The 27644-nt window shown below is 38.7% G+C and overlaps 1 protein-coding gene across 1 annotated transcript; it reads right to left on the reverse strand.

Moving 5' to 3' along the window:
- Positions 1-11: 11 nt before the first annotated feature.
- Positions 12-27576, reverse strand: serinc4 (serine incorporator 4). Its single transcript, XM_067611074.1, has 11 exons — positions 27112-27576; positions 15655-15822; positions 14728-14906; positions 12672-12751; positions 12073-12166; positions 7460-7671; positions 6193-6288; positions 2062-2188; positions 1728-1840; positions 577-730; positions 12-483 (listed from the first exon to the last, which is right to left on the reverse strand). The coding sequence occupies exons 1-11, from the start codon at positions 27229-27231 to the stop codon at positions 276-278; spliced, it is 1551 nt and encodes a 516-aa protein (XP_067467175.1). The 5' UTR covers positions 27232-27576; the 3' UTR covers positions 12-275.
- Positions 27577-27644: the final 68 nt, after the last annotated feature.

Below are 27644 nucleotides of genomic sequence, written 5' to 3' on the forward strand. Positions count from 1 at the left end.
CCACAGTCAAGTCTTCATTAGTGGTTTATTTTCACGGTGCGGCGCCGGTGACATCAGGGCATCACCCACTTCTTCACATATCAACGGGGCACCGACTCTTCTGATTGGTCCCTCTCACAGCGCTGTGAGTCTTTGACCCCTGACCCCTGTGACCTCCATTCCTGAAAATCCCCTCCTGCGCGGGGGGGAACCGCTGGGAGGCTCGGAGTCATCTGACCTCTCGTCCGCATCGCGCCCTGTCGGCCTCCCTCCTGCCAGGCCCCTCGCAGAGAGTGTCAGACGCTGACGGTGACGTGACGGGAGGATGCCGAGCGGCGTTTGATGCGTGAGCGGCGAGGTCTGGATTCATTCTGACAGCTGCACAGAGGGCCCAGCAGCAGCCAGAGGTAGAGGATCACACAGGCCCAGCAGGACGACATCTTCACCCAGAAGGTAGACCAGCTGCCGTGGGTGAAGGTGGTCTCCAGCACCGCAGACTCATAACTGGGAGGACGACAACACAGTTTAGGTACTGCTCAGAAATCAGAGATATAAGGATGAGAACAACGTCTGTGTTTGGAAGTGTCATTGACTGACCTGAACCAGTTAGTGAGGGTCATCATGACGTACAACGAGGCCAAGAAGAAGACGAAATGGAAGAAGAAGTAGCTGTAAGCAACTCTCTGGGTCTCGTTGTGGATAACCTTCTGACAACCTTTGCTCTCGTTGTCAATCACAAACTCCTCCTCAGCTGAAAGAGAGACAAATTTATAAGTGCGAATGTCTTTAATAAAAAGCTCAACTCCAAATAAAACTTAATCTGTGAGACAAATCATCGCGGCCAACATTAAGAAAGGAAGCCAACATTTCCAGCAAACAGATGGAGAACATCTTAATGAACTGCTGGACCAGAGAAACAACGTTACTAAGCAACAGTTTTAAAATAAATAGAGATTAGTTAAACTATTACTTTGTTTGGAGTACACTGTCAGACTTAAGAAATGCAATTTTACTTTTGACTTACTGCCCATCTGTTATTTTTTATTATGTTTTTTTTAAATAATCTTTGAATATCCAGAACATTTTTTTGTTTTTGTTGCTTTGCTATTGAGAGTTTATACTTGTGTTTTCCTCAGTTTAACACAAAACACAAAACATTACAAACTAAAAATTCAAAAAAAGGGATAAAGGCCATTTACTGTATATTTGTAACATCAGAACAATGGAAATTAATACAAGAGCTCTTCCTGCTTCTGCTATAATACAAAACAACATATTTCCCACCAAGCTGCTTGTCTTGTTTCTACCTTAATATTAGTGAATATGCGCTTTACTGATGTAAAAACACAACACAAAGCACTGTTGAAAGGTCAATTTGTAATGTTAGAACAGTACTTCACTGACAGCATTGCACTCCTATAATACTGTTGGACTTATGATGGACAGTTTTCTAAAAAGGATCGAAATTGATGCTGCAGAACCAGAGTTGTTGTCTTTTTTAATTCCATGCGTTCTTCGTCCTTATCACAACCAGGCGCCGACATTACCCACGATGCAATCAATTGACATAACTTGAGACAATTTATCATTTTTTTCCCACAGCTCCCTCTGGAGCCACAAAAGCCTTTATAGTACTTTTTCACATGTGCAGTAGTACTCCCCAACACACCTGGAAACAGACCCTGATGTGTAAAATTGACCTATAAAATCGTTGGAGTTCCCCCTTTAAACTGCATCTCGGTACAAACCTTCCTCTTCCTCGGGGCAGCAGAAGCAGCAGGTGGCTTTCTGGAACTCGTAGCGGTAAACTTTGATCATCCAAAATGGACCAAACACCTCTGCCAGGTAGGAAGCTTCATTACTGTGGAAAAATTTGATTTGAGCACATTTATTAGCACAGAATTACTCCTTTCAAGGATATAACTTTTAATTGAATGCTTAGGTTCAAAATTCATGAACGTTTGATGTGGATTTTATGTTGTATCATGGTAAAGTAAGGTCATGTTTTTTGTACACCTCACATTTTATAGAGAATTTACATCCATACAGGACGTTCTGTTGAAAGATAACATGATTTCTTACCATGCAAAGAGAACGCAGCAGTACATGATGGCAGCTCCGATGATGGCGACGGCGTTGCCCTCCTTCTGGATGTCATCTTGTCCCACAGATGGGTAACAGACGGTCATGTTCATGCCCTGATACACAACTGACACAGAGGAGAACACAGCAGGTAAGTTCAGAGTATCACACACAACGAAACTGTCAGTTTTTTCAATTTTTACGCCAAGTCTCTTTTATATGGATTAGTGGCAATTACTGTTGTATTCAAAGGTGAAATCAAATGGGTGTACATGCGAACTGGATTAAGACAGAAGAGTCTCTCTACAAGAAAAAATCGTGTATCGGCCTCAAAATAAAAACTGAAAACATCTTTTCAGTCTGTAGCACCTTTCAAGTTCATCAGTGTCTCGTTGTAAAATCCTTGCTGGAGCAAAATGCTTTAATTTGGCTGATTTTAGGGGGAAGAAATTGATTTGTTTCATGACACAAAGCAGCCGCAACATCTGTAAATGTGTGAGTAAAACCACCAAATATAGTGACACAGGGATGAAAAAATATGGACTGAATTTATGTACATTAATTTCAATTTATCGTGTTTATACTGAAGCACATTTGGCACAATTTGAAATTAAATGCAGTTGTTTTATATCAAATGTTATATTACTGAAATTAAGAATAATCCACAAACAAGACTAAAGGTGTTTTCAAACCTATAGTTCATTCGCTCTGGTTCCAAGTGAACCAAAATGCTTCACTAAAAGCTACATGAGAACGTTCTCTCCATTCATTGGTCAGATGTGTCGGGGGCGGGAGCAAGAACGTAAACACAGGAAGAAGGTCCTGAAGAAGGTAATCTGGTCAAATACAACGTTCTTCGTTGAGCTAATCCAGGTTGGACCTCATTTAATTCTCTGGCTAGCTGTTAGCAACAGTTCATCCACATCCCAGCATGCAAAGCACACCTGGCGATGAGAGCCGTTTAGCTGGTTGGATCGAGGTCGGATCACTTTCCCACCACAAACGAACCGCTCCAGAGTTTGTTTGTGGTCAACATCCGAGTGTGACTACTGTGATCAGATCTGTTCAAATGAATCATACTAAAATAAACCTGAGTCTAAAATGAGCCAGCATTAACTTTATTTATTCAACCACAACAGGAGTCAATTTGGAGATTTCTTTGACATTTTCTTTTGTTAAGTCACTTTGAGTTTTGTTTTGTTTTTTTGTCAGAGCTACAGAGAAATTTTCCACATGCAGGACAAAAGCTGTGTCACTTTCTTCATTGTTTCTCCTTCGTCTCATTTCCTGGGAAATTCCTCTCTTTCTTGTAAAAGGGGCCTCGGCTGCACACTTTCTCTCCTGGGACACTCTCTCTCTTAAAGACTCACCCTCTGGACTCTTTCTGGGGCGAAGGCAGAGGAACACAGAGCACTCACAAATATGTACTGTATGCACACACATGCACATGCATGTGCACAAGCTCCAAACTCCCCCAAAACACACACACACACACACACACACACACACACACACACACACACACACACACACACACACACACACACACAGACACACAAATCTAGTCCAACCTCCAGAGGGTCGTTTCAGCCGGCTGTGGATTACTGAGAGAAGTTATGTGTTTGTGTGTTGTGGGGAAAAAAAGGAACCTGAGCTCAGTGAAAACACTGGCTAATTACAGGATTCAGACTATATTACACACACACACACACACACACACACATACCCACACGCACACACACACTCAGGTCAAGAGTCGTCAAGGGAGAGAGAACATGTCCTGCTCTTTGAGTTCTCTTTTCAATTGCACTCCAGACTAATTCTTCCTCTCAGAAATGTAAGGATTACTGTGTGTGTGTGTGTGTGTGTGTATGTGTGTGTGTGTGTGTGTGTGTGTGTATGAATGTGTGTGTGTGTGTGTTTGTCATGGTGAGGTCATAGAGCAGAATAAGCCTTCCGGGGACAGACTAGGCAAACAAAGACCTAAGAAGACAGTAACAAGGATGGATCTCTTTGTATTACACACACATACACACACACATACACACAAACGCACCCGCGCACACACACACACACACACATATCCCCTTTGGAGACGTTGCCATGACAGGTGAACAGACCCTGAATTAGAGCAACTGAGGAAGGAAACACACTCAGCAACAGTAGGTGGAAATCAAATGTTACAGAGCAGTCGAGTGTGTGTGTGTGTGTGTGTGTGTGTGTGTGTGCGTACGTGTCTTTGTGTGTGGTTCACAGTCTGCGTTGAAAAGGTGTTTTTATAACAGGCTGAGAGTGCATATTTTCTCAACAAGTTGCTACAATGTCCTGCACTGCCCCGGGACTCTCACACACACCTACTGTACACACACACACACACACACACACGTATAGTTTGCCTCTGTGCATAACAGCATGTTGAAGGATACGTCTGGCAATTTTCTATGTTTTTCTTACTGTGAACAAGTGTCATGTGCAGAGCCAAACCAACAATGAATTGATCACTGGGTGACATGTTCCCATCATCATCATTATTATTATTATATATGACATCATTAGATTATTAATAGTGAAGCATCAGTGTTAGAGCAGCATGTTACTGTTGTAGCTGCTGGAGGTGGAGCTAGTTTCAACTACTTTATATACAGTTAGTTAGTTTAGTCCAGTGGTTCCCAACCTAGGGGTCGGGCCCCTCCAAAGGGTCAGCAGATAAATCTGAGGGGTCGTGAGATGATTAATGGGAGAGGAAAGAAGAAAAAACAAAGTTCTGATACACAAATCTGTTTTCAGTTTTTGGACTTTTTCTCTAATCTTTGATTTTTGCTGAAATATTGGATCATTTGAACATTTATTGAAATGAAAGCATGTGAGAAGTTTAGAGGGAAAAATCACTACTTGGTGGAGCTGTTAACAACTCATAGACATGTGAAATGTGACCCCGACTACACACTGCTTTTTGTAAGACGTCAAAAGCCAAAAAGGTTGGAAACCACTGGTTTCATCTTTAACAATATGTTGTATTGTACTTAGCGTAGCAGCATAAAACAAAGCGATATATCACTCTTGACAGACAGAACTGAACAACATATTGCACTTTCACAGAACATGTGTAATGATGCTGCCAGGCTGTTTTCCTGTGTTATTATGTTGTCAATGGATCCATGAGGAATGTGAAACAAATATCCTTCAGTCTGCCCTCACCACAGGCCACCAGCCCAGCAGGCAGCATGTCAGAGCACATCTCATCCCAGATTATCTGTGTGTGTGTGTGTGTGTGCGTGTGTGTGTGTGTGTGTGCACACCTATATCTACGTGTGTGCCATTTAGATGTAAACCCTGGATAAGAGAGGGGCCTCTGACAAGCTGCTGCATTAATGTCTCAGTCATGTGGAGGCTCTTTGTCTTACCTGGAGCCACCAGGTGAGTCATTATGAGTGTCGGATGAAAAGTAGAGGCAAATTATGGAGGATTTTATCATATGTGCATGTGCGTAGGGCAGGATGATCCGGTTCAACTGAACAAATGTCAAACATGACAGTGGTGATATTAAAGGATAGCTTCTGATTTTTCCAAGTATTCACACGCACATAAAAAAAATCCACAGTCCTCTTTCTGTGCAAAAATGCATTTAAAAGTTTATCTGAAGCTAATATGAAGCTTCGGCAGCCCAAATGAGTCAAATCAAGTAGATATTTTTCAACATTACAGTCTTTTTAGTGCCAAAATCCCTCTTTTTGTTACTATACTTCCACCTGCAGCTCAACAGTATTGGGTGGTAATTCTTTTCACAATACACATTTGCTCATTTGACCCATTGTTCATTACCGCAGCTTGAAGAATGAAAACAGTCTGCATCACTTACAATCAAAAAATGTGTTATTATGAACAACACTACAGTAAAAAGAGGATTTCACGTGAAGTGGATAGCTTCTTCCTCTCACTCAGGGCAGCAGATGTTTCTCTTTTAATCGACATATAGAGAATAACCTTGAAAATCAACCCCCAAGTGTTTGTATTGATGTTAGAGGTTTCAGATTCAGCGTTAACACTGGACAGACACAGCGTTCGGTGTCTCAGTGGAGCTGCAGGGAACAGTCGCTGTGCTTCTGCTCTGTGTCTGCTACGTTAGCGTACCTTTCTCTGGCGGGCGGCTGGACAGAGCAGAGAAAGTGAGGTACATGACGTAACAGCTGATGATGGAGGCCTGAAGGAGCCCCGACCGAGGCTGCTCTGCAGAGACAGAGAGACAGAGAGAGAGAGACAGAGAGACAGAGAGAGAGAGTCAGGGTCAGAATATGAACTATAACCCCCCAAATGTACTGCATACTTCACAAGCAGAGAGTGATGGAGAAAGTACAGATCCTTTACTTAAAGGAATCGTACGCTTATCTGCCTCCTTGCTGAGACTTACATGAAGATTGATTCCACTCTCATCTGTACAGTAAAGATGAAGCTAACACCAAAAGCCGGTTAGCTTAGCATCTAGCTAAACTGCTACCCTGCCTCTGTCTGAGGGTAAAACAATTTGACTACCAGCACCTAAATCTCACTAATTGCCATGTTATATGTCATTTGTTTTAACTGCACAAATGACAGGTTATGGTTTTATGAGGGGTTATTTCCTGAACTATTTCTGGTGCCAGGTGCAGTAACTTCCCTGCCGGTTGGCTGACAGCCTGATGATGACGGCAGGACCTGTCGGTTTTTCACACTTTGTTTAATGAAGTGATTAAACAAATGAGATAAAACGTGTTAGTGAGCTTTAGAGGTGCTGGTAGGAGGATTTTATTATCCTTGGACAGAAACAAGCTAGCTGTTGCATGCTAAGATAACCTGCTGCTCCATATTTAACAGACAAATAAGACAGTGGTATCAATCTTCTCATCTCGTTAAGAAAGCAAATAGTAATCTTTATATAATGTTTTAAAGTTAATTGTGTCATCAATCTGGAAGGAGGAGAGAGTTTCAGGAGAATCCCTGAAAAGTTCATATTTCTTGACAAACAGCAATGTACAGAATCGTATCTCACGTTGAATGCAAAATCTGGAAGTTGACAAGTAGGGTCGGTCTCTAACAGGTAAATGTAGTGGACTCTCCAAAAATGGAAAAAATCAAGTGAAGAACCAGTTCTTCCACCTTTACTTGAGTAAATGTACTTAGTTACTCGCCCTGTCTGCAAGCAGCTGTATGTTTCGATGATAAAAGCCTAAAAACATTTGCAGACAAAGCAGATCTGTCTTCCAAACGGAGCCACAGATAATATTAGCTTACATCTAATTATTATTATCTGCAGCAGCACTGGTTTCAACAGGAGGCATGTTTGCATAGCTGGAGATGGACTAAGTGTTATTTCACCACCGAGGATCGATGACAGACGCGCGAGTGTGTTTCATCGACTCACTCTGCTTCACGCACGGTGTGACGGCAATGAAGGACATGAGGCCGCAGAGTCCCAGGTTGATCCACAGCAGGGCCTTGTTGAAGTGGCAGGCGATGGGGTGTGTGTAGTACTTGTACATGAAGGTGAAGGCCATGGTGGCGATGGTGTAGAAGAAGAGAGTGGCGCACATCACCGCCAGGTACCAACGCTTGTTCTCCGCCGCTCCGGTTAACCTGAGAGCAGCACAGAGGACGGAGACATGAAGTGAAGGCTTCAGATTTACTTTAACCTGCATGTTTATCCAGTGACGCTGCATGTGTCACACTGGAAGTTTTGGGATAATGTTTGTGATATTGGCCAAGGAGGTTCATCCTGTTTGTTTGTTTGCAAGATATCACAAAAACTTTATAGATTTAAAAGATTATTGGTGTAAAATGAGAGCATAAGTTAAGGAAATAGTGTCTTAAAGGTGAAAATCCAAGATTTATTTTTCTCTTTGAGTTTTCTCCAGTGCCTATAAGGAAGTACTTCACTCTGAAATGAGAATTAATTCATTCATTGCAGCTTAAGCTTCTATATTTACTTTTTTTTTGCGATTAAAGCATCTTTCAAAACATTGAAACATAAGTTTTTGATTACAGAGAAATGAGTCGATCCTTGTGAAGATCAGTGCAGTCTATGTGTTTCTTTCAGTGTAACCGTGCTTGGATACATGTCGGGGCCGATCCGCTGATCAAAGTCATAAATTTAAAATAAAAGTAAATATGTTTCAGCTTATGCAGCAAATTCCAGGTGTGTCAGTAAAATCAGAGCACAGTAAAGTAGGTAACAAGAGAAAACTGACATTTAAGACATATGAAAAGTATGTTAAAGGAAATAATGTGCCATATTTAGGACATTTATATATTCACATTTGTATAGCCCAGTATCACAAATCACAAATTTACCTCAGGGGGCTTTATAATCTGTGCATAACATAACAGTTGAGTTCTGCTGTACAAGCTGTGAAATTAATTTTTGTGGACATTTGATCATTTTTGGAGCTGTAAGAAAGCTTTTATAGACACACAGGAGTGACAGTAACTCCTGCTTTTTAGAGGGAAAGATTCTACAGGTCGTCTTCTGAGCTGCAAACCCATAAGAGACAGAGAGTCAGGTTTGCAGGGGGGGCGGGGGGGGGGGGGATTGAGAACCCCAGACTACTATAAAGGGAATAAGAGGATTTTACGTTCTGCGCGTTTGCCTTGGAAAAGGTCCTGAATGAATAAATCCTCTTAGCTGTTGTAGCTACAACTCTGCCATGCCACAGCAGAGTTCAGAAGTGGCTGAGAGAGACTGACGGCACAACAGCAACAGCTGGACACAGTAAATAACATCTGGGACAAGCTGACTGTCAGAGGACGAGTCGGGTTGAATGAATGAGGACAAGACGAGGAAGACGAAGAGAAGAGGAAATATCAGCAGAGAGAATAAACAAACACACACACGGAAACAAATATTTAAAAAAAAAACAGGAACAAGCAGACAAATATATAAAGCAACAGATGAGCAGGTGAAGTAACAAACAGCCATCATAATTTGACACTTCTCTGCTTAGTTTAGTTAATTTAACTAAAATCTAATATGTGTGTGTGTGTTCATTAAGCTTTATCAGCAGATTCCTCGTTGCTGCTCAGATTCTTTGAGAGCAAATTCTTTCTGCCAAATCTAACAGAATAACCATTTGCTATATTTGATCGATTCCTTTACATAAGAGTCTTTCACTGAAGTGAATTAACAAATAAAACTATTAATAAATACCTCATAACTGTAACGTCTGAGGTTCGATTCCAGCTGTGGAACTTTGCTGCACATCATAACGATCTCTCCACCCCTGTTTCCTTTCTCTGTCTGCATTTTTGGCCATCGAATAAAGGCAATAATGCAAAAAACAAAACAAAAAATCTTTAAAAAATCTCCTCCAGACATGTTTTAACACTTAAAAATACTGTACTTTGAATAGCTTAATAATTTGTGTCTGATAAGACTTCTCCACAAATAGTACAACTCCCATGTTAAAATCCTTAAAATGACATCTAGTCCTTCTGCCTCATTAAAAAAAAATCTTTGTTCTTTGTTCATTCAAAAACAGATGCCTCCTATTTCACTGTAAAGTCAATTCTTGTGTGTTTGTTCACTGGATGCTTCAAGTTTGCACATCAGACTTGTGTAAGTTGCATACTGGACCACGATTTGCTCCAAACTAGTTGTGATGTCACAAATCCTGCTCGTACATAAACGCCTTAAACTCAGATTTAAGGTGAGCTCAGAGAAACTTCAGCAGATAAATATGAAAACAAACTCTGCACAGAGAGGAGAACAACATCCAACTGAAGGAAAAACTCATCTCTGAGTGGAGGTGGACTTTCAAAAAATTGAAAGAAAGAAATAATAAAAAATAAAACATCACCAGGTACCAACGAGCAACCAAGCAAACAAAAAGCACAGCGAGAAACTAGAAAGTAAGTGAAATACAAAACAGAGAAACTGAGGTAGCTTCTGTCTTTTTGTGTTTTGGTACAGATGTTGCTGAAGTCAGTCTCTGTGATGTAAAGAGATGTACCGTCTCTGCTGGACAGAAGATGAATCCGTCATCAGCAGCACTGATACAAACAGAGACGTTCTTCTCCAGATGTGACCAAGGCTGCAGTCCATATGTGATAAACTATTAGAAACCTTCGATATACACACACGTATGGATGTAAACTGTATGAACTCTACATGCTGACTAGTAACAGCAGGTACAGGCTGTCTGTTAAATCCACCTGTATAACCAGGGAATAAAGGGAATAATGGTTCTTCTTCTGCCGCCTCCACAACACATTCCTTCCCCCAAAATCTTTACAGCCACATAAGCAACCACTCGGTTACTGCAACAGCGTTCCTTTAACATATCTGTTATAACAGGCCAGTTTGGTCAATGTTGCACATCAGTGAGCGGGACTGCTACATCTGATTTACAACATGTTTGCATCAATGTTATGAAGTAACTTGATATGTGGATACCTGTCGATTGCAGCAGCTGCAAGTTTAAACTTTAGCTTCGTTATCATGTACGTGTTTACTAAACGCAGATTTACGCATCACTAAATTAAAACTAGCTGAACCACACAAACTATTTCTTATATAGAGATGAGTTGTTACAGGCCTTCTAACTGCCAGGTGGAAGTGTTGCTAAGCTAGCTGAATGAACCAACTGGCAAAGCTAACATTAGCGTGCTAATATCTGACTAATTTAGTGTGAAGAGTATCTGACCTGACATGTTACATTTCACAGAAAAAAACACACTAAACTGCAAACTTTATGCCAATAACATCAGACTAAATGACCAAATAACAACAGTTAGCTTAGCTTAGCCTAATCGGATTCTTCCCTTTCACTATAAACTGCGTGAATAGTACTAAATCTAAAACACACATATTTGTGCAGGTTTGCAGATAGAAATAAAACAAAGTCAGACCTACATTTGCAAAGTTTATTTGATCTTTTTACCCCTAAAAAAAATATTTTTGTATGCATGTTACAGCTTGTGATGCTACAGATGTTTCCTAGCAACCGATTTATGCATTATTAAAGTGACATTTCTTTAGTTTTCATGGTGAAACATGATTTAGTAACTCAGTAGTTTGAAACTTGCTTGTAGTTATTAAGAACTTAGAAAGGACCTTACACATAAACGTAGTGATGGATTTATGATTAGCTGGTACCGTTGACTGTATATAAATGGCTGGTAGACAGTCTTGAACATTACATACAACTAGTCATTATAAAACAATGGGCATTACTCTGCTGCTGCTGCTGCTTAACAGCCTCCTCTCTTCTTGGAAGGCTTTCAACAAGATGTTTTGAAACCTCTCTGCGGGGATTTGCTCCCATTAAGCCACAAGAGCATTAGTGAGATCCAACAATGATGTGGGGCGATGAGGTCTGGCTCCGGTTCATCCCAAAGCTGCTAGATGGGGTTGAGGTCAGAGCTCTGTGCTGTACCTGCACACTGCTATCTTTTTCTTTAATTCTATATGGACGCGATGTTACGACAACTAATGGTCTTCCTGAGGTAAAGGTGAGAGTGTGAACACACTTGTATATATATAATAATTTAATGACTGGGAGCTGTCACACAATATAATTATTAACACAGAGAAAATATATACTATGCAAAAGTTTTAGGCACTTTAGATGTTTAGATTCTTATCCATCATGCAACACCATCAGAGGAGCATCTCATTGGTCCCAAACATCCAGCCAGAGCCATAAAGAACTATCTTCAGCAACAAGAGGAACAAGGAGTCCTGCAACAGACCCCGCAGAGCCCTGATCTCAACATCATGGAGTCAGTCTAGGATCACATGAAGAGACAGAAGCAGCTGATACATTAAAATCCACAGAAGAACTGTGGCAACGTCAGGAACAACCGACCTGCCTGGTCAAAACTTTGTAATGTCCATATAGAACTAAAGAAACAAGCTAGCAGGTATGTTTTTGTTCTTTTGTGCAGTTTATTGATACCCAGCTCCTGAAAAAAAATACACGTGTGTGCCTCTTTGTTGCCACAAAGATGGCAACAAATACAAATCTCATCCCCACCACTCACCAGTTCTTGTTCCAGGTGTGTGCAAAAGCTGTGATGAGGATGAGTTGGATGAGGATGAAGGCAAATCCTCCCACCACACCAACGTAATGCCAAGCTGACAGGAGGAGAAAGAGAGAGAGAGAGAGAGAGAGAGAGCAAAAAGAAGAACCATCATTCATGTTGTTTGATCTATTTTAGGGAAGTGAACAGAGAGAAAGAAACAAACAAAAAAAGGGGCAAACTGTAAATCAGAATTGAGTTCTGATATCAGGCTTGTATCAGATTTATTATTCCCAAACAAAGTCAAATCCAACTACAGAGATTTATGGACCAATAATTCACATCAGGGTCATCCTTCAGAGAGTGTTTAGGAGCGGTTCTCTGCTGCCCTCTAGCAGGATTCACAGAGAGATGCATTAACACAGTCAGGAGCCCAAATGAACAATGAAACATCACTTACATTGTAAGTGCATTATGAAGGGATCTTCTAATGATCAGTATGAACAGGAGGAATGATTACAGCAAGAAAAAAAACATGTTTCAATGTTCATTTGAGCTCCTGACTGTTGTTTTAAGACACTTCAAAAATTACAGTTAACAGCCTCCACTCAGCTTCTCACCGTGCAGGAAGGATTCTGTCGGGATGAAGAAGGCAGCAGTGCACATCCCGAGCAAGGTGATGAACTTCAGGAACCAGAAGCTGTATGACAACACAGAGAAACAATTAGTTTAAAAGCTAAAACATAAAGATGAAAACTGATTTTAAACATCTAATCCATGTTGTATGAAAATGTGTCTTATATTCTGCTTGTGCTTGTTCTTCTACTTTATCTGCATTTCATTGGTCATGATGCACTTTGTAAAGTTGTTTTAGGAAAATTTCTATACACATACAGTAGATCTGCAGGGTACACCACACTAATAATTACAGTCAAAATAACTGTCACGATTAATGGATCAGTTGTTTGGTCTATGAAATGTCTGAAAATGATGAAACATGTCAATCACTGTTTCCCAAAGGCCAAGATGACATCCTCAAATGAACAATGCAACATGTTTTATCAGCTGATTATATTTTATAGCTCTTTTCTCCATGTAGTTTGATAAGGACTCATAACACGAAAAGGAAATGTCATACAAAAAAATATAGACGCTGCGTGCATCAAAAACTCAGACAAGATACGTCAACATCTCCGTCCAGGGTTTTTACATTACCAAAAATAACACAACACCCACCCCATATACCCTATACCCCCCTTACTGCAAAGAGAAAAACACAACAACAAAATAAATTAAATAAAATAAACCCCAAAACAAAAAGCCATAAACTCTACCTGCAAAGCTTGTACACACATATGTATACATTACATCGCATATGTCTACTGTTGCAGAGTACACTGATCATATGTTTCATATGTAAAATCTTAATCTGTAAAGTAACTTCTAACCACAGTAAAAAGCAAAACATTTCCCTCTGAAATGTAGTGGAGAATAAGTACAAAGTAGCACGAGGGAAGTATAAAAAAAATTACAGATGGAGCCTTTAATCTAATCAAAAAATCCCACAAGGTTTGCACATGACAAAATTTTGTCTTGACACACTGTGTTTAATGTTCCCTCCGTATACATGTGACCCTGTTTGGTCTTTATGAGGACACACTGTACAAGGTCTCAGCAGGGCACTGGGTCACTCTCTGACCCTCTGCAGACCTCTAAGAGGCGTATAACCTTTGCCAAAGACCCTGAGACCTTTCACCAACAAGACCGAGCTGAGTAGATTTATACCGAGAGATGACCAGCATTCCAGTCTGTCAAATCCTAATCCGAGCCGCGTCACGGCTCTAATCGACAGCGCTGCAGTGGAAAGTGTGACAACAAAGGGCTGAAAATAGACCGACGGACCAGGTCGGGTGAGCAGAGGGAGAAAACACTTTCCCCTTACAGACCTCGGGGAAGTATTTAAAGATGTGTGTAGCGTGCGAACATTTCTGGATGGGATCACATCCACTCTAAATAATTTGATTCAGGGAAATTACATAAAGGTCTTAATAAATTCAGAGAAAATTGGCTGTTTTTTTTCCATTCTAAGCTTAATTTAGGATGTTTTGTGGAGGGGAGGGGGGGTTGAGGGAATGTGTGCCAAATCTCTAAAAGGTCTGTAGTTGATTAAGGATTTTTTATGGGAGATTTGGGGAGAATTTTATGTTTATTTTCTCTTCCAAAGAAGCTGGAAAGAAGTGAATTCAGGACTTTATGTCTTTTCTTTTGATTGTCTTGTTTGTTAGTGGGATCAATAAAGAAACACACATAAATCTGTGAAATATTTGGTGGAGCATTGATGGCATTTTTATTAGAGCTGCAACAATTAGATGATTAATCGATTAATTGCCAACTATTAAATTAATTGCCAGCTATTCTGATAATTGATTAATCATTTGGAGTCACTCTGAGTCATTGGATTTCCATGTTTAAAAATAAACTGTTGCTTTTACGAGCTACTTTCTCTGAAAATAATGATAAATCAGCACAAACTGTTTTGTAACCTCCAAATTATTAACTCGTCTAGTTTTGGCTTCCTGAATGATGTGTAATCACACACATGATCTACACCATTTGATTTGAAAGACGTCTAAAAAGAGTAAACAGGTGGGATGAGGTCAACTCTGCAGCACTGACCCGTTGTGTATGAGCGCTCTGAAGTCCTGGCTGGACTTCACATCTATGAGGAAGATCGCCATCATCAGGTAGAAACAGGAAGTGCCAAAGCAGACTCTGTAGACCGCTGAGTAGCCCACCAGCATCTCACAGTGGCCTCCGCCGTGCGCCTGGTCACACACCATGTTGAAGAAAGGCACCTGAAACACACACACACACACACACACACATGAATTATTTTGTATGCAGACATCTGAGGCACAGAGGATCTCTTACAAATGTTCCTGTTAACCTTTTGGGTGGACTTGAGTTAAAAAAAAGTCTCTTTAATTTGCAGCAGGTGATGAAGTGAATCAGGCTTGTAAATAATATTTGAGTTTAATACATTAAAGTATCATATTTTTTTTTATTTTTTACTAGTTTTCTAGTGCTATGAAACAATATTTCATTTTAAATACTATTCATAAAAACACTATAGGGAGCATTTTACTAAATATTATGCTTCCTACAGATGGAATGAGCTGAGACTTTACTCCAGTTCTACTTGCATTTCTACTTGTGGTTGCTTTTATAATGCGAATGTAACTACAGTAGTGTGTGTGAATTAAAAAAAAACTTTATTGAACATTATTTGAATTAATCAACAATGTCCATACTGGGTCACAACCCCCAATTAATCATGTTTGAAATATTTTAGGGGCAATATTTATAGTTCTAATTATGAAAAAAATATAAATAATTGTGATTCAAAAAATAAGATTAGATGAAAGAAAAGAAAAGAAGATAAAAGAAAATAAGATAACATAAGATAAAATAAGACTAAACATAATAAAATAAGGTAAGGTACATTAAGGTAAGACAAATTAAATTAAACTATAATTTAAAGAAAAGATAAGAAATAAAAAAGATAAACACTGAACACAACGGAGGATCAGATCCAGAACTCACATTTTCCCTGACGAGCTCGGAGACGGTGCGTGACAGCATGAGGCAGGAGACGGCGCAGCTCATGATGTGGAAGAGGGTGTACATGACCCGCGTGCTGGTGGAGGATTTGACCGGAGGACAGAAGGCACAGCAGAGCGAGCAGGGAGCGGGTCCACAGCAGCAGCATATCTGAGGAGGAGAGGACGGAGGCCGCTCAAACAAACAAACAAACAAACAAACAAACACAGTCTGATGAAAAAGATCAGAGCTGCAACGATTAGTCGATTAATCAGTTAGTTGCCAACTATTAAATAAATCACCTATCAACTATCAACTATTTTGATAAGCGATTAATCGTTTTGAATCATTTCAAATTTCCAAATTCTCTGATTCCAGCTTCTCAAATGTGAATATTTTCTTTAGTCTATGACAGTAAACTGAATATCTTTGGGCTGTTGACTGTTGGTCGGGATAAAATTAAACATTTGAGGGCGTCTCTTTGAGAAATAGTGATCAACATTTTTCAACATTTTCTGACATTTTATAAACCAAACAACTAATCGATTAATCAAGAAAATAATCAGCAGATCTGCAATTGTTAGCTCTAAAACAAGATGAAAAATAAATGAGTGGGATGACACATTAGAGTCCACTGTGGTGGCTGATGTGCAACTATACAATCAAAACCCCCTGCATATCTAAGAAAACTGCTTTTGAATAGCTGTCCACTGTAGTGACCACTATGCTGAAAGGGATAAATAAACACTTTTAACATAAAAATGTTCTCTTTGCTCTCTCTAAGAGCGCCTGAAAATGTTTTCTTTACTATGGCCATTTTTTTTTAAAATTCAATCACAACTTTATGCATATGAGGCTGATTAAGCAGTTTGTCGTAGACTTTGTTCCACGACGAGCCTCCAGAACAGCTGGATGCTGAATATATTCCCTTAGTTGGTGTTTTGATGATGATGATGGTCACCTCCCAAAAATCTCCCACAGGTGTTCTTAGCTGAGATCTGGTAACCGTGACGGCCAGAGCATGTGACTGAAATCATTATCAAACATTTCAGAGACTCCTCATGCCCTGTGTGAAAGCTGCTGCACCTCTTATGTCTCTTCATTCATTTATTCAGGGTTTTGTTGTTGTTGTCTTTATGGTTTGTGTCTTTAAGACAGTTTGAAACTGTCTCGTGTGGCATAAAGAAAAGTTTGACTTGTTGATGGAATTGACCTGAAATAAACTGAACTGATAACTGAACTGGGAGGACATTATACAACATCTGAAATCATCCTCCTGCTGCCTTGATATTCTGCCAACAGGCTTTTTCAAAAATGTCTCTAATTGCACAGCGTCAGATCTTCTACAGATTGTAAACACATCTCTTCTCTCAGGTTTCTTCCCACAGGCCCTGAAAACTGCCGTCATCAAGCTCTTAAAAAGGAACACTCTAAACACTTCACTAATGAACAATTATAGGCTCATATCAAACCACCTGTTTTTAAGTAAAATCACTGAAAAAGCTTTTTTTCCAACAGCAAAACAACTTATTCGCGCTAAACAAATGTTTTGATGTCTTCCAGTCAGTATTTTGTCCACCACAGCACTGAGTCTGCTCTTTTTAAGGACTTTACTGACATCCACTTAAACACTGACAGTTGCAGGATTTCAGTCTTAGTATAACTGGATCTCAGAGCTGCATTCGATGCAGTCTACCACAACATGTTACTAGACTGACTGGAAAACTGGGTGGGACTTTTGGGCACAGTACTAAACTGGTTTGAATCCTACATAAAGGACAGGGACTACTTTGTGTCTATAGGTAATTACACATCTGAGCAGACAAAAATGACATGTGGAGTTCCCCAAGGCTCCATTCTGGGGCCTCTTCTGTTCGACATCTACATGCTCCCACTGGCTCAGATTATTGAAAACAACTAAATATGTTACCACAGTTACGCAGATGATACACAAATGTACACAACTATATCACCAGAGGATTATAATTCCATACAATTAAACAAAGATAAAACTCAAGTAGTTGTTTTTGGAGCCAAGGAAGAACAATTAAAAGTCAGCGCTCAACTTCAATCAACAATGTTAAAAACTACAAACCAAACCAGAAATCTTGGTGTAGTCATGGACTCAGACCTGATCTTTAACAGCCACATAAGACAACTACAAAGTCAGCCTACTATCCCCTGCAGAATATATCAAGAATTAAAGGATTTATGTCTCAGCAGGATTTGGAAAAACTTGTCCATGCATTTATCTTCAGTAGACTCGACTACTGTAACGCTGTCTTCACAGGACTCCCTTAAAAATCGACAGACAGCTGCAGCTGATCCAGACGCTGCTGCTCGAGTCCTCACCAAGACTAAGACTAAGTGGATCATATCAGTCCAGTTCTCAGATCTTTACACTGGCTTCCTGTCGGTCAAAGAAGAGATTTTAAAAGTCAAAACTAAACCTGGAGAAGCAGCGTACAGTTTTTATGCTCCACATATCTGAACAAACTCCCAGAAAACTGCAGGTTTAACTTCTCTAATTGTATTTAAATGTATTTTTATATTGCCTTGCATTGCTTTTACATGTTGTCTTGATGCCATGTTTCCTTTATGTTTTTAATGTAAAGCACTTTGAATTGCTGTACAAATAAACTTGCCTTGATAACAAGAACTTTATTAGGAACACCTGTACAATCCAATGCAACAGCTCTGCCATGAATTCTACTTTTATGAAGTTCATACATTTTCAGTTTTGTTGACTTTGTCAGAATGGTGATAATTCTACTTTATGTGTATTATTGAGGTCGTAGTGGGTGTTGTTGCTTTAAGTGCGTTATTCAGACGGTGTTTCTAATATTATGTCCATGCCATTTACATACATGAAGAAATTATAACACATGCTAATTCTTTTTTGTTTTCTGAGGTGTTCCTACACATTTACAAACATGTTTGTTGTTGTTCTGCTCAGTTAAATAAAAAAGATTAAGTAAAAAAGTTAGAAAGTATTTAAGTATAAAACTAAAAAACAAATTCTACAAACTTGCTTTACTTTTACTTTAATTGTATTTTATTCTGTCTTTATTCTGCAGCACTGTTTGTGACATTTGTTTTTTAAAAAAGTGTCATATAAATACAGCTTTACTTTACTTAATTACAACTTTTTTTTAGCAACATTTCTCACACAAATTCAGTTTTACTTTCCAACCATCTGTTACTCAAGAAACTGACAAATCAACAAACTGGAACCAGTGATCTGCACTAAATCTAAAAAAAAGCTTAAACCCTAAATATGACTCATTTGTGGATGCATCAAGTCCAAGAATTTAAAGTCAAGCAGCGTGAAGATTTTTGGAAGTCACTGTATCAGACAACCTACATTTAGTGTTTGGCAGCGGTGCAGTTGGTGGCAGATTAATCTAATGAGTCCAGCAGCATCTGGCTGGTTCTGATTCTGATAATTCACCTCTGATCCTCGACTAAATCTAAGGAGGCCGAGCGGGTAAACCTGCACGCACATCTGTCTGATGTGACAGCAAAGTCTGCAGATTATTGTCTGGAGGTCCATCTGTCTGCTTCATCAGCGATGCTCAGTCTGACGGTTGCAAAGTCATCCTGAGGGGGTCACAAGATGATGCATGGGACAGGAAATATGGGTTTTAGCTTTATAAATTTTGTAGAATATGTGCTCTGCTGTGTGAAACGCACAGTGATTTTCAATCTCTGGTCATTACTGGAATGAAAAAAGATGCAAAGTAAAAATTACTCTTGTACAAAACTGTCTGAGAGTCAGAGAAGCTCCTGTTCTGCTGCACTGTACGATTCATGAACATGTGCACTGGATGCTGGTGCAGAGAATCCAGAGATACTTAATCATCACGTGCTGGTTATAATCTGATGGATAATGCAGAGAAGATTATCAATATCTTCTCTTTGAAGGGAAGAATGAATAAAAATAGAACTTTAATCGTGTACAGTAGCTCAAAAATGATTTGATCCTGGAGCACATGAAACATGATTATTAAAGGGACAGTTTGTCCAAATTTGCCTCTACATGGATCTCTTGAAGTAAATATCAGTCCACAGAAATGTTGCCTTTATCTTAACTGCAGTATTTTATGGCTGACTGCTGCTCATTCTTCTTGTAAGAACAACATAGGCACATATTGATATTTCATAAATTATTTATGCTGTAATTACATGCTATAAATGTTCTAACATGATTTAAGTTCATGCAGCAGTTTATGTACATCTTATGTAAAGTTAAAGTATATTTTGAAGAGTATTATAGTTACACTTTGCTAAGGTTATGTACTGTATATACTTATTGTTATTTTGTTCTTTAGTGCTGGAATGCAGGAACATACTGTATATTTTTGTTAATGGCATAAGGCTGCGATTTTCTATATTTTCTTATTGTCAACAAATGTGCAGAGCTAACAATGAAATGATGCTGTGTGTGTATCCAGAGCTTGGTATATCGCATTTCTCTGTGTCGTAAACCTCTGTTGTTGTCCAAAAAACTATTAAAAACACATCAATGAGCCACATCACTGCTGCACTGGGTGACATGTTTCTTGTCCCTGAGGAGTGCGGTTACTGTAGTTTGCTTAGAAACGGCTCCAAAGACTAATAACAGCAATCGAGTTTTCACTCCTTTCACACAGAGAGTATTTCCCTGTCAGAAAGAGGCAACCATGCATGCGTGAGGACATGAGTCTGTTGAAAGTGCTCTGCCAGCTCTTTGTACTAAACTTCTCAGAGAAATTTACAATGTCTGTGTCTGATCAATGAAAAAATGGTGTTTGTTTACTGTCAAGAGAGCTGCGTCCTTGTGCAAGCACACTGGCCTCTTTATGACACCGAAATACTCTCCAGAGAGTGAAAACGCTGTTATTAGTCTGTGAAGCCGTTTCTAAACAAACTAAGGTCACCACGTTCTTCTGAGACAAGGAACATGTCACCCAGTGCAGAAATGTGGCTCACTGATGTGTATTTAATAGTTTGTGGACAACAACGGAGGTCTACGGCACAGAGGAATCAGATATGTCAGGCTTTGAATACATACTCACAACACTTATAAGTAGATCGATTCATTGTTAGTTTGGTTCTGCACATGAGATTGGTTGACAAAAAGATAAACATAGAAAATCTCAGCCTTATCCTTTAATGTACATGTGCAAAAAAGAATGGCCAAAGCTCTGGTGCTAAGATGTAGAGGTTTCTGCAAACAGGGTCGGATCTAAACAAGCCTTTGTTGCAGTGTTACATTTTCATTTGGCCCTGATCATTTGACACGTGTAGCCAGTGTGATAACATGTATGTTACAGTTTAGGAATACATCATCATGTTGGTAAAGGATCAGGCTTAATGTAACTTCATAAACATTTTCATTCAATGTTTTCCCTGCCTCCTGTGGACTTATGAGTACATTGGGTTTTCACAAGAAAATTGGATTTAATTCAGTGGGACATGAGTCAAAACTAAGATACTTTGCAGACAACAACTTGGGACGGCCATCAGACCCCATCTCAAAAATCTTTACCATGCAGAGTCACACTGCCAAGAGGAAAACACACAATTCATTTGGTGAACCTGTAACCTTTCCTCTATCTTTGGCTACAATTTATTGATTACTTATTCAACATGTTTCTTCTAGTTTTTCTGTTCTATTCTTGCTGTTCAATGTTTTCTTCCTCTTTTTCCTGTTTGTGTTTCTTTGTAAAACACCTCATAAGTTTGTTATACAAATATAGTTATAGTTATTATAGTTATTATCTCTCATCTGCACTCTGACTGCATTGTGTTTGTAAAAGAGAACAGTTTATATATTTAAATATTTTGAGTTGTTTGTCACAAAGCACGGTTACAGTGTGGTGTCCCCCAGGGATCCATTCTAGCGCTGCTATTATTCCTCATTTATATAAATGATTTACCAAATGTATCCAATATATCTCTCTCTCATAATGTTTGCAGATGACACAACCTTAGTTCTGTCTAATTTTCAGTCACTGATTAAAGATGCTGAATGTGGTTTATCTGTAGAACGGTTTAAAGTGCACGTATCATACATATTCCAGGTGTATATTTTTATTCTGAGGCTCTACTGGAATATCTTTGCATGATTTACAGTTCAAAAAACTCCTCATTTATCTTATACAGGCTCTTTATGCAGCCCCTCAGTTCAGCCTCTGTCTGAAACAGGCCGTTTTAGCTCCTGCCTCTTTAAGCCCCGCCCCCTGATGAGCCCACTCTGCTCTGATTGGTTAGTTTGCGGAAGCTGCATCTCAGCCAACTTCTGGCGGCTCCAGAGGCTACATAACCCAACAATAATAGTCTGATTTCACTTTTTCTCATTCTTTACTCAAAATATGAACCTCTCAATACATCTGTACAAGTTTGAGCCAAGATCCAATCTGAAATATGTGAGTGGACGACGTGAATAAACAAAGGAACAACGTTAGCAACAAAGAGTACTGAATGAACGGCTGTTTGTTGGCATGCTCGAACAATCTGACTTAATCACAAGGAGGAAGTAGTTTGCAAACAAAGTGTTTAGAGCAGACTGAAGTTTTTGACTTGTAGGGAGCATTTTTACATACGTTCACCTCAAGTTTTGGAACTTTGACCATGTTTAACACAGACATCCGACATCATAACAGTATATAAATAAGAGAAAATCACCAAAAGCATGATATGTCCCCTTTAAAGCAAACAAACTGTATTTAAATATTATAAAATCTAATTTCATTGTTTTCAGTGGCAAAGAACATATTGTAAAAACTCATCAAAGATCTCATTGAGTGTAATGACAAGCCTCAAATGCAAAACACTAAATTCTTTGGAATTATAATTGACGAGATCAACACATTGATCGTGTCATTAAAAAAGTGACAAAATCTATTGGAAAATTTACTGAAAAAAACTACAAAAAAACTTTGTCAGAACAGCAACCTGCTCAAATATTTGCTCCACATCGGCTCCTTTAATTCAAGAAACTCAACTTCTCACAACGATATTAAAATTTTCCAAATATGTGTTTTTATACATAAGATACAATTTGAGGAGGGAAATATTCCAGATCATCGCTGACTCAACCAGCCAATCATCTAATCTTCATCTTCCCAGACATCTGACAACCATGTCAATTATCAATCAGATACAGGAGTATTTATTTAAGTCGAGGAAATCAATAAGCCTATGAGACTTTTTTCCTCTAAACTCAAATCAATCGTTCGTGACCACAAAAAGAAGCAAAGTTATTTGAAAGTTTCTATTGTGACTGAAGAAATCATCACAACCTCAAAACCCCCCCAAGAGTCAGAGAGTGACCTGTTCTCTGAAGTGAAAGCCAACATCACTCAATAAGCATAAATAGCAAAAATATAATATTAAAAATATATATATTAAATACATGGGATGTTGATAGATGCATTACATTATAGCTCATATAGACCAACTGGTGCTTTGGTTGTATGTTTCTGACCTAAAACAAATAACTATAAGGATACTTCATCTTTTCTATTTAAAGATGTTCTCCTTTACCCTGCAGTCCTCAATCAAATCATTTCATTTCTACTAATCTCCTATTGATAGATTCCATGACTACATTGACTCTAAAATATATCCTATGTTCTGCGAATGATAGTGAATAATATGATTTTATATTTTGTCTCATAAAATTGTAGTTTTTGTGCAAGTTGAACGTTTTTCTACACACTAAAATCTGCCACAAATGTATTGTTTCTCACTCAAAACGATGTGTTTATAGCATTCAAAAGATACACGAGTTCATTAACAATCAATAACAAACTGTGACATGTAAGTTATAAAAGAGTAGATTAGATTATAACAAGCTTTTCACACTAAAACTGGGTCAAACAACAACTTGTCTTGAGTCTTTCTGGATCACATTAACTCAGTATTGTGTTGCTGCTATATTGAAACATTTTGACTGAGTGATTTTTAGCATTTCTGTGCAGAATATTGATACTGTGGTTCTTTATATTATAAATTATTCAAGGCTTTTCTTGTTAAGGGAAAACTTTGTCTGCTAACTCTGCTATGAAATAGTATAAACCTTGTTGATCCATCTTACAGACAGTGCTGATCGCTCTAACCTCTGCACACGTCTGTCCTCTGGCCCAGTTTAAGCTTTATAACAGAGGATTACACAGAGTGAAGTTGTTGCAGTAAGCGAGCGGCGCAAATCTGGTATAAACACAGAGTAATCACTTTGATTTAAAATAATACAGTGGGTCATACAGTATATCTGGGCCAAACAGCAGAGAGTGTAGCAGAGGGAAAAATCAAATAACACAACATCTTTATTTTTTAGCTCCTGAGTGATAAAGTTTTACTTCATGCATTGTGCACGTTTGGATAAATGCACCAGACTTTCTTGTCAAATCAGGAATATTTTCCGTAAAAACAACCAGCAGGACTCAGGACGCTGGTTGTTTGTTTGTAGATGTCAGTGTCGGATCTCCTGCATCTTTGCAAGTGTTCAGGAAGCTAATCTGAGAGCTAATCCTGCATGAATCACATTGTTAATGCAGCAGCGATCCAACGTTACCTTTCATCATAGTCCACAGCAGCAACTTCCTGCATTTAAACTTAGTTTTTATACAGTTTATAATGTTTTAGTGATTTAGTGGTTTTCAAGTGTCAGTAAATTGACGTAGGATGAAACTGATTGATGGACTGACTGAATGTTTCTTTTATTTATTTTTCAGTAAGATGTTTATGTTTACTCATTAATGAAGCTCTTTTTCTCTTCTTGTTAAAACCATTTATTCTTGATGGTCCAACAGAACATTTTTGTATAATAAAAATAATGTAATTTCTTTTTCATAACTTTGTTTTTATGTTTTATTTCTTAACTTTCCTAACTGTAACATTATTATTTAGTATTTTTAATCATAACCTAAAGAATCTACATACATTCTATATAATAAATCTTTACTATTGTTATAATTGACATTGTCATAAATATCCTTTTTTTTTTTTAGACTTTTTAGCCTTTAGCTCACAAGAACAATCTATTTTAATTCTGTTTTCTTGTTTTATTGTATTGTTCTGACGTAAATAGCAAAATTAATTCCTTATTCTGTGTAACTTGGTGAAAAATGTTTGATTTTATCTCTTGCAAATAAACTAAAATCAGTGAAGTAACTTTAATTGTGTTAATACTGTTTATCAGGGTTTTTATAGAACATATAAAAAGGATTTCATACTCTTGATGAGTTAAAAAACATTTGGCAGACGGTCATGAAGGTCATGAACTCTGCTCGGTATGATCAGCTGATCAATAGAAGTGATTTGTGTTGTGCTGTTTCCATTTGCACTATAAAAGAGTGAACATTGATTCATTCACACTTGTTGCTGAACAGCAGCGACTGCGGCCACAAGTAGTAATGACGAATGATCAATAACGCATCAGATTTCCCTTCATTTCCCATAATTCTCTTGTTTTTAAAGACGTCATCATTAGAGGAATGAGAGCAAGAGGAACGGGACGACAAGCAGGAAACAACAAATATGTCTCCTGGTGAGGTATACTGGTTTTATACTGGTGATAAACACATAGAAAGACATTTTAAAGTGTTGTGTAACTCAAAGTGTATAATTCTGTCATCCTGTTTCTCTAAACTGTAATTTTGCTATCTGGTATGTTCTGTACAAACATCTACTGCATGTCTGTCAGTCCTGGAAGAAGGATCCTTCCTCTGTTGCTTCATGAGGTTTCTTCCATTTTTTCACCTGTTAAAGGTTTTTTTTTAGGGAGTTTTTCCTTATTTGAATCATAGATAGACGACGTTGTTTTGCTGTACAGATTGTAAAGCCCCCTGAGGTAAATTTATGATTTGTGATATTTGGATATATAAATAAAAATTGACTTGACAAGTTCATCTTTCAAAAGTTACATAGTCTTGATTTTAAGGATAAGGCTGATGATATTCTGATGACTTGACTGAGAGAGTCTACGGCCATGCTAGCAGCTCTGTGAAGCTTTACTTACTGTAGGTACTGTGATGCTTAAACTAGACACTAATGTCACAATGACAATGCAAACATGTTTACCATCTTAGTTTAGCCTGTTAGCATATTGAACAGGCTAAAAATTTGCAGTGAATTTCATCAGCTTTGAAGGTCATAAACCAAAATATTTGAGGAAAAGTCAGAGAATCACAGTAGGATTCATCCTCTGGGGAACATGATGTCTGTACAGAATTTCATTAAGTATTGAGAGCTGGTTTTGATCATTTTGGAGGATTTGTTGACTAGTAATACAAGTGTTTTCATGAGTAACAGTCACTTTCTTAAACACTTTCAACAAGCTGCCACAGAACCAAATATCGACACCACACTGGTGACAAACTAAGACTGAATGAGAAGAGGTGGAAAACCTGTCAGCAGTACATTTACTAGATTATATTTTTTTGTTCAGAGCTTTAATGCATCTCTTTAAATCCTGACAATCCAGATTTGATTGTCTATTTGTCTGTCTGTGGGAGATTTGCTCATTTGTAGATGTACAAATCCAGACTGACATCAATCATGATCGGTTGCTCAGACATTTGACTAAACATGGCTAAATGACACCTTCCTGCCATCTTCCCTCTAAAGTCTTCAAGTCCAAAATACAAACTCTTCAGAGAGATGTTTAAAAAGGTTTCAGAAGCCCGTAGATGAACGTCACACTGGTGATGAACAAAATAACACGAACACAGAGAACAACACAACAAACTAAGGCCTCAAATCAACACTCAACAATCTTCGTCATAGGTGCAAGAAGAAATGGAAAATTATAAGCTTCATATGTGTTGTGGTATCAGATTGTACAGCTGAAGAAAATCATCCCGACTGGTGACAGAGATCAACGTCTGCTAGTGATAAATACAACAGCAAACTGGAACCAAACTATGTAAGTACAGTTTCCAGCTACTTCCCAGTACTTCAATACCTCCAACCTATGCTACTTCATATATCACGTAACTACATTTCAGAGGGAAATATTACACTTTTTACTTTGTAAATCATTTTTTTACATACAAAAATATGACCAAAAACTAGCTCCACATTGACCAGCTGTGACATTAAAATGCTGCTTATGTTAATGCATCATTAAGAATAATCCAATAATATAATATAATATAATTAAAACTTTAATAAAACATTAAATCTTCACATTCGAGAAGCCGAAATCAACACTTTTCTGGTATTTTTGCTTTAAAAAAATTACTAAAATGATTATTCGATTATCAAAATAGTTGCTGATGAGTTTCCTCTCGATCGACTAATTGATGAATCAACTAATCATTGCAGCTCTGATTTTCATTGGTAAAAGTTAATATATAATCATCTACCAATAAAGAAACTTTCCTTTTAATCTGACACTGAATGAACCCTAAAAACATCAAACTCCAGCTGCTGTCACTGCCTCCTGCGCTGCTGCTCGTCATCAGCTCTCACCTGATAGGCCACCATGTTGAGGAAGTAGTTGTAGGCGCCTCTACGGTTCATCTTCTGCGTGGCCGACATCGTGCCGCTAAACTGCTTTTCCTCGGCCACCACAACTCCACATTTGGCCATGAATTTCCAGCACAGTCGGGGGGTTTTTTTCTCAGAGTGCCTGCAAAGATGGCATCCTCACATCCTCAAAGAGGCCAAAAACACAACTTCCAACAGGCCTGAAAGCTCCTGGTAGGAGAATAAAATAAAAAGTGAAAAAAGCACAACGCTCAATCCGGTAAATTGTCCCTACACGCTCCTTATGCTGGATTAAATCTAGTCCGGCTGGGCTCCCTGCAGTTGATAACCTCAGCATGAGCACCGCTTCAGCTGCTCTCAGTCCAGCCTCACAGGGGAATAAGTTGTTTTTTCGCCCATATCCTGCGTGCTTTGGCTCTGCGGCTGTGTTGGGTGCTGCCAGAAAAGTGGGAGAGCTGGTGGCGAATGCCCGGTGCCCTCCCCCATCCTCCCCCTGTCCTACCCGCTCAGATTAG

The sequence above is a fragment of the Thunnus thynnus genome, chromosome 1 (assembly GCF_963924715.1).
Source record: "Thunnus thynnus chromosome 1, fThuThy2.1, whole genome shotgun sequence".
In the NCBI taxonomy this organism is placed as follows: Eukaryota; Metazoa; Chordata; class Actinopteri; order Scombriformes; family Scombridae; genus Thunnus; species Thunnus thynnus.

Excerpts from the sequence above, each read along its gene's own strand:
- serinc4 (XM_067611074.1), bottom strand. The coding sequence starts at position 27,231 with ATGGCCAAATGTGGAGTTGTGGTGGCCGAGGAAAAGCAGTTTAGCGGC. Across the intron at positions 14,907-15,654 it reads CCGAGCTCGTCAGGGAAAAT|GTGCCTTTCTTCAACATGGT; the intron begins GTGAGTTCTGGA and ends TGTGTGTTTCAG. Across the intron at positions 12,167-12,671 it reads GACAGAATCCTTCCTGCACG|CTTGGCATTACGTTGGTGTG; the intron begins GTGAGAAGCTGA and ends TCCTCCTGTCAG.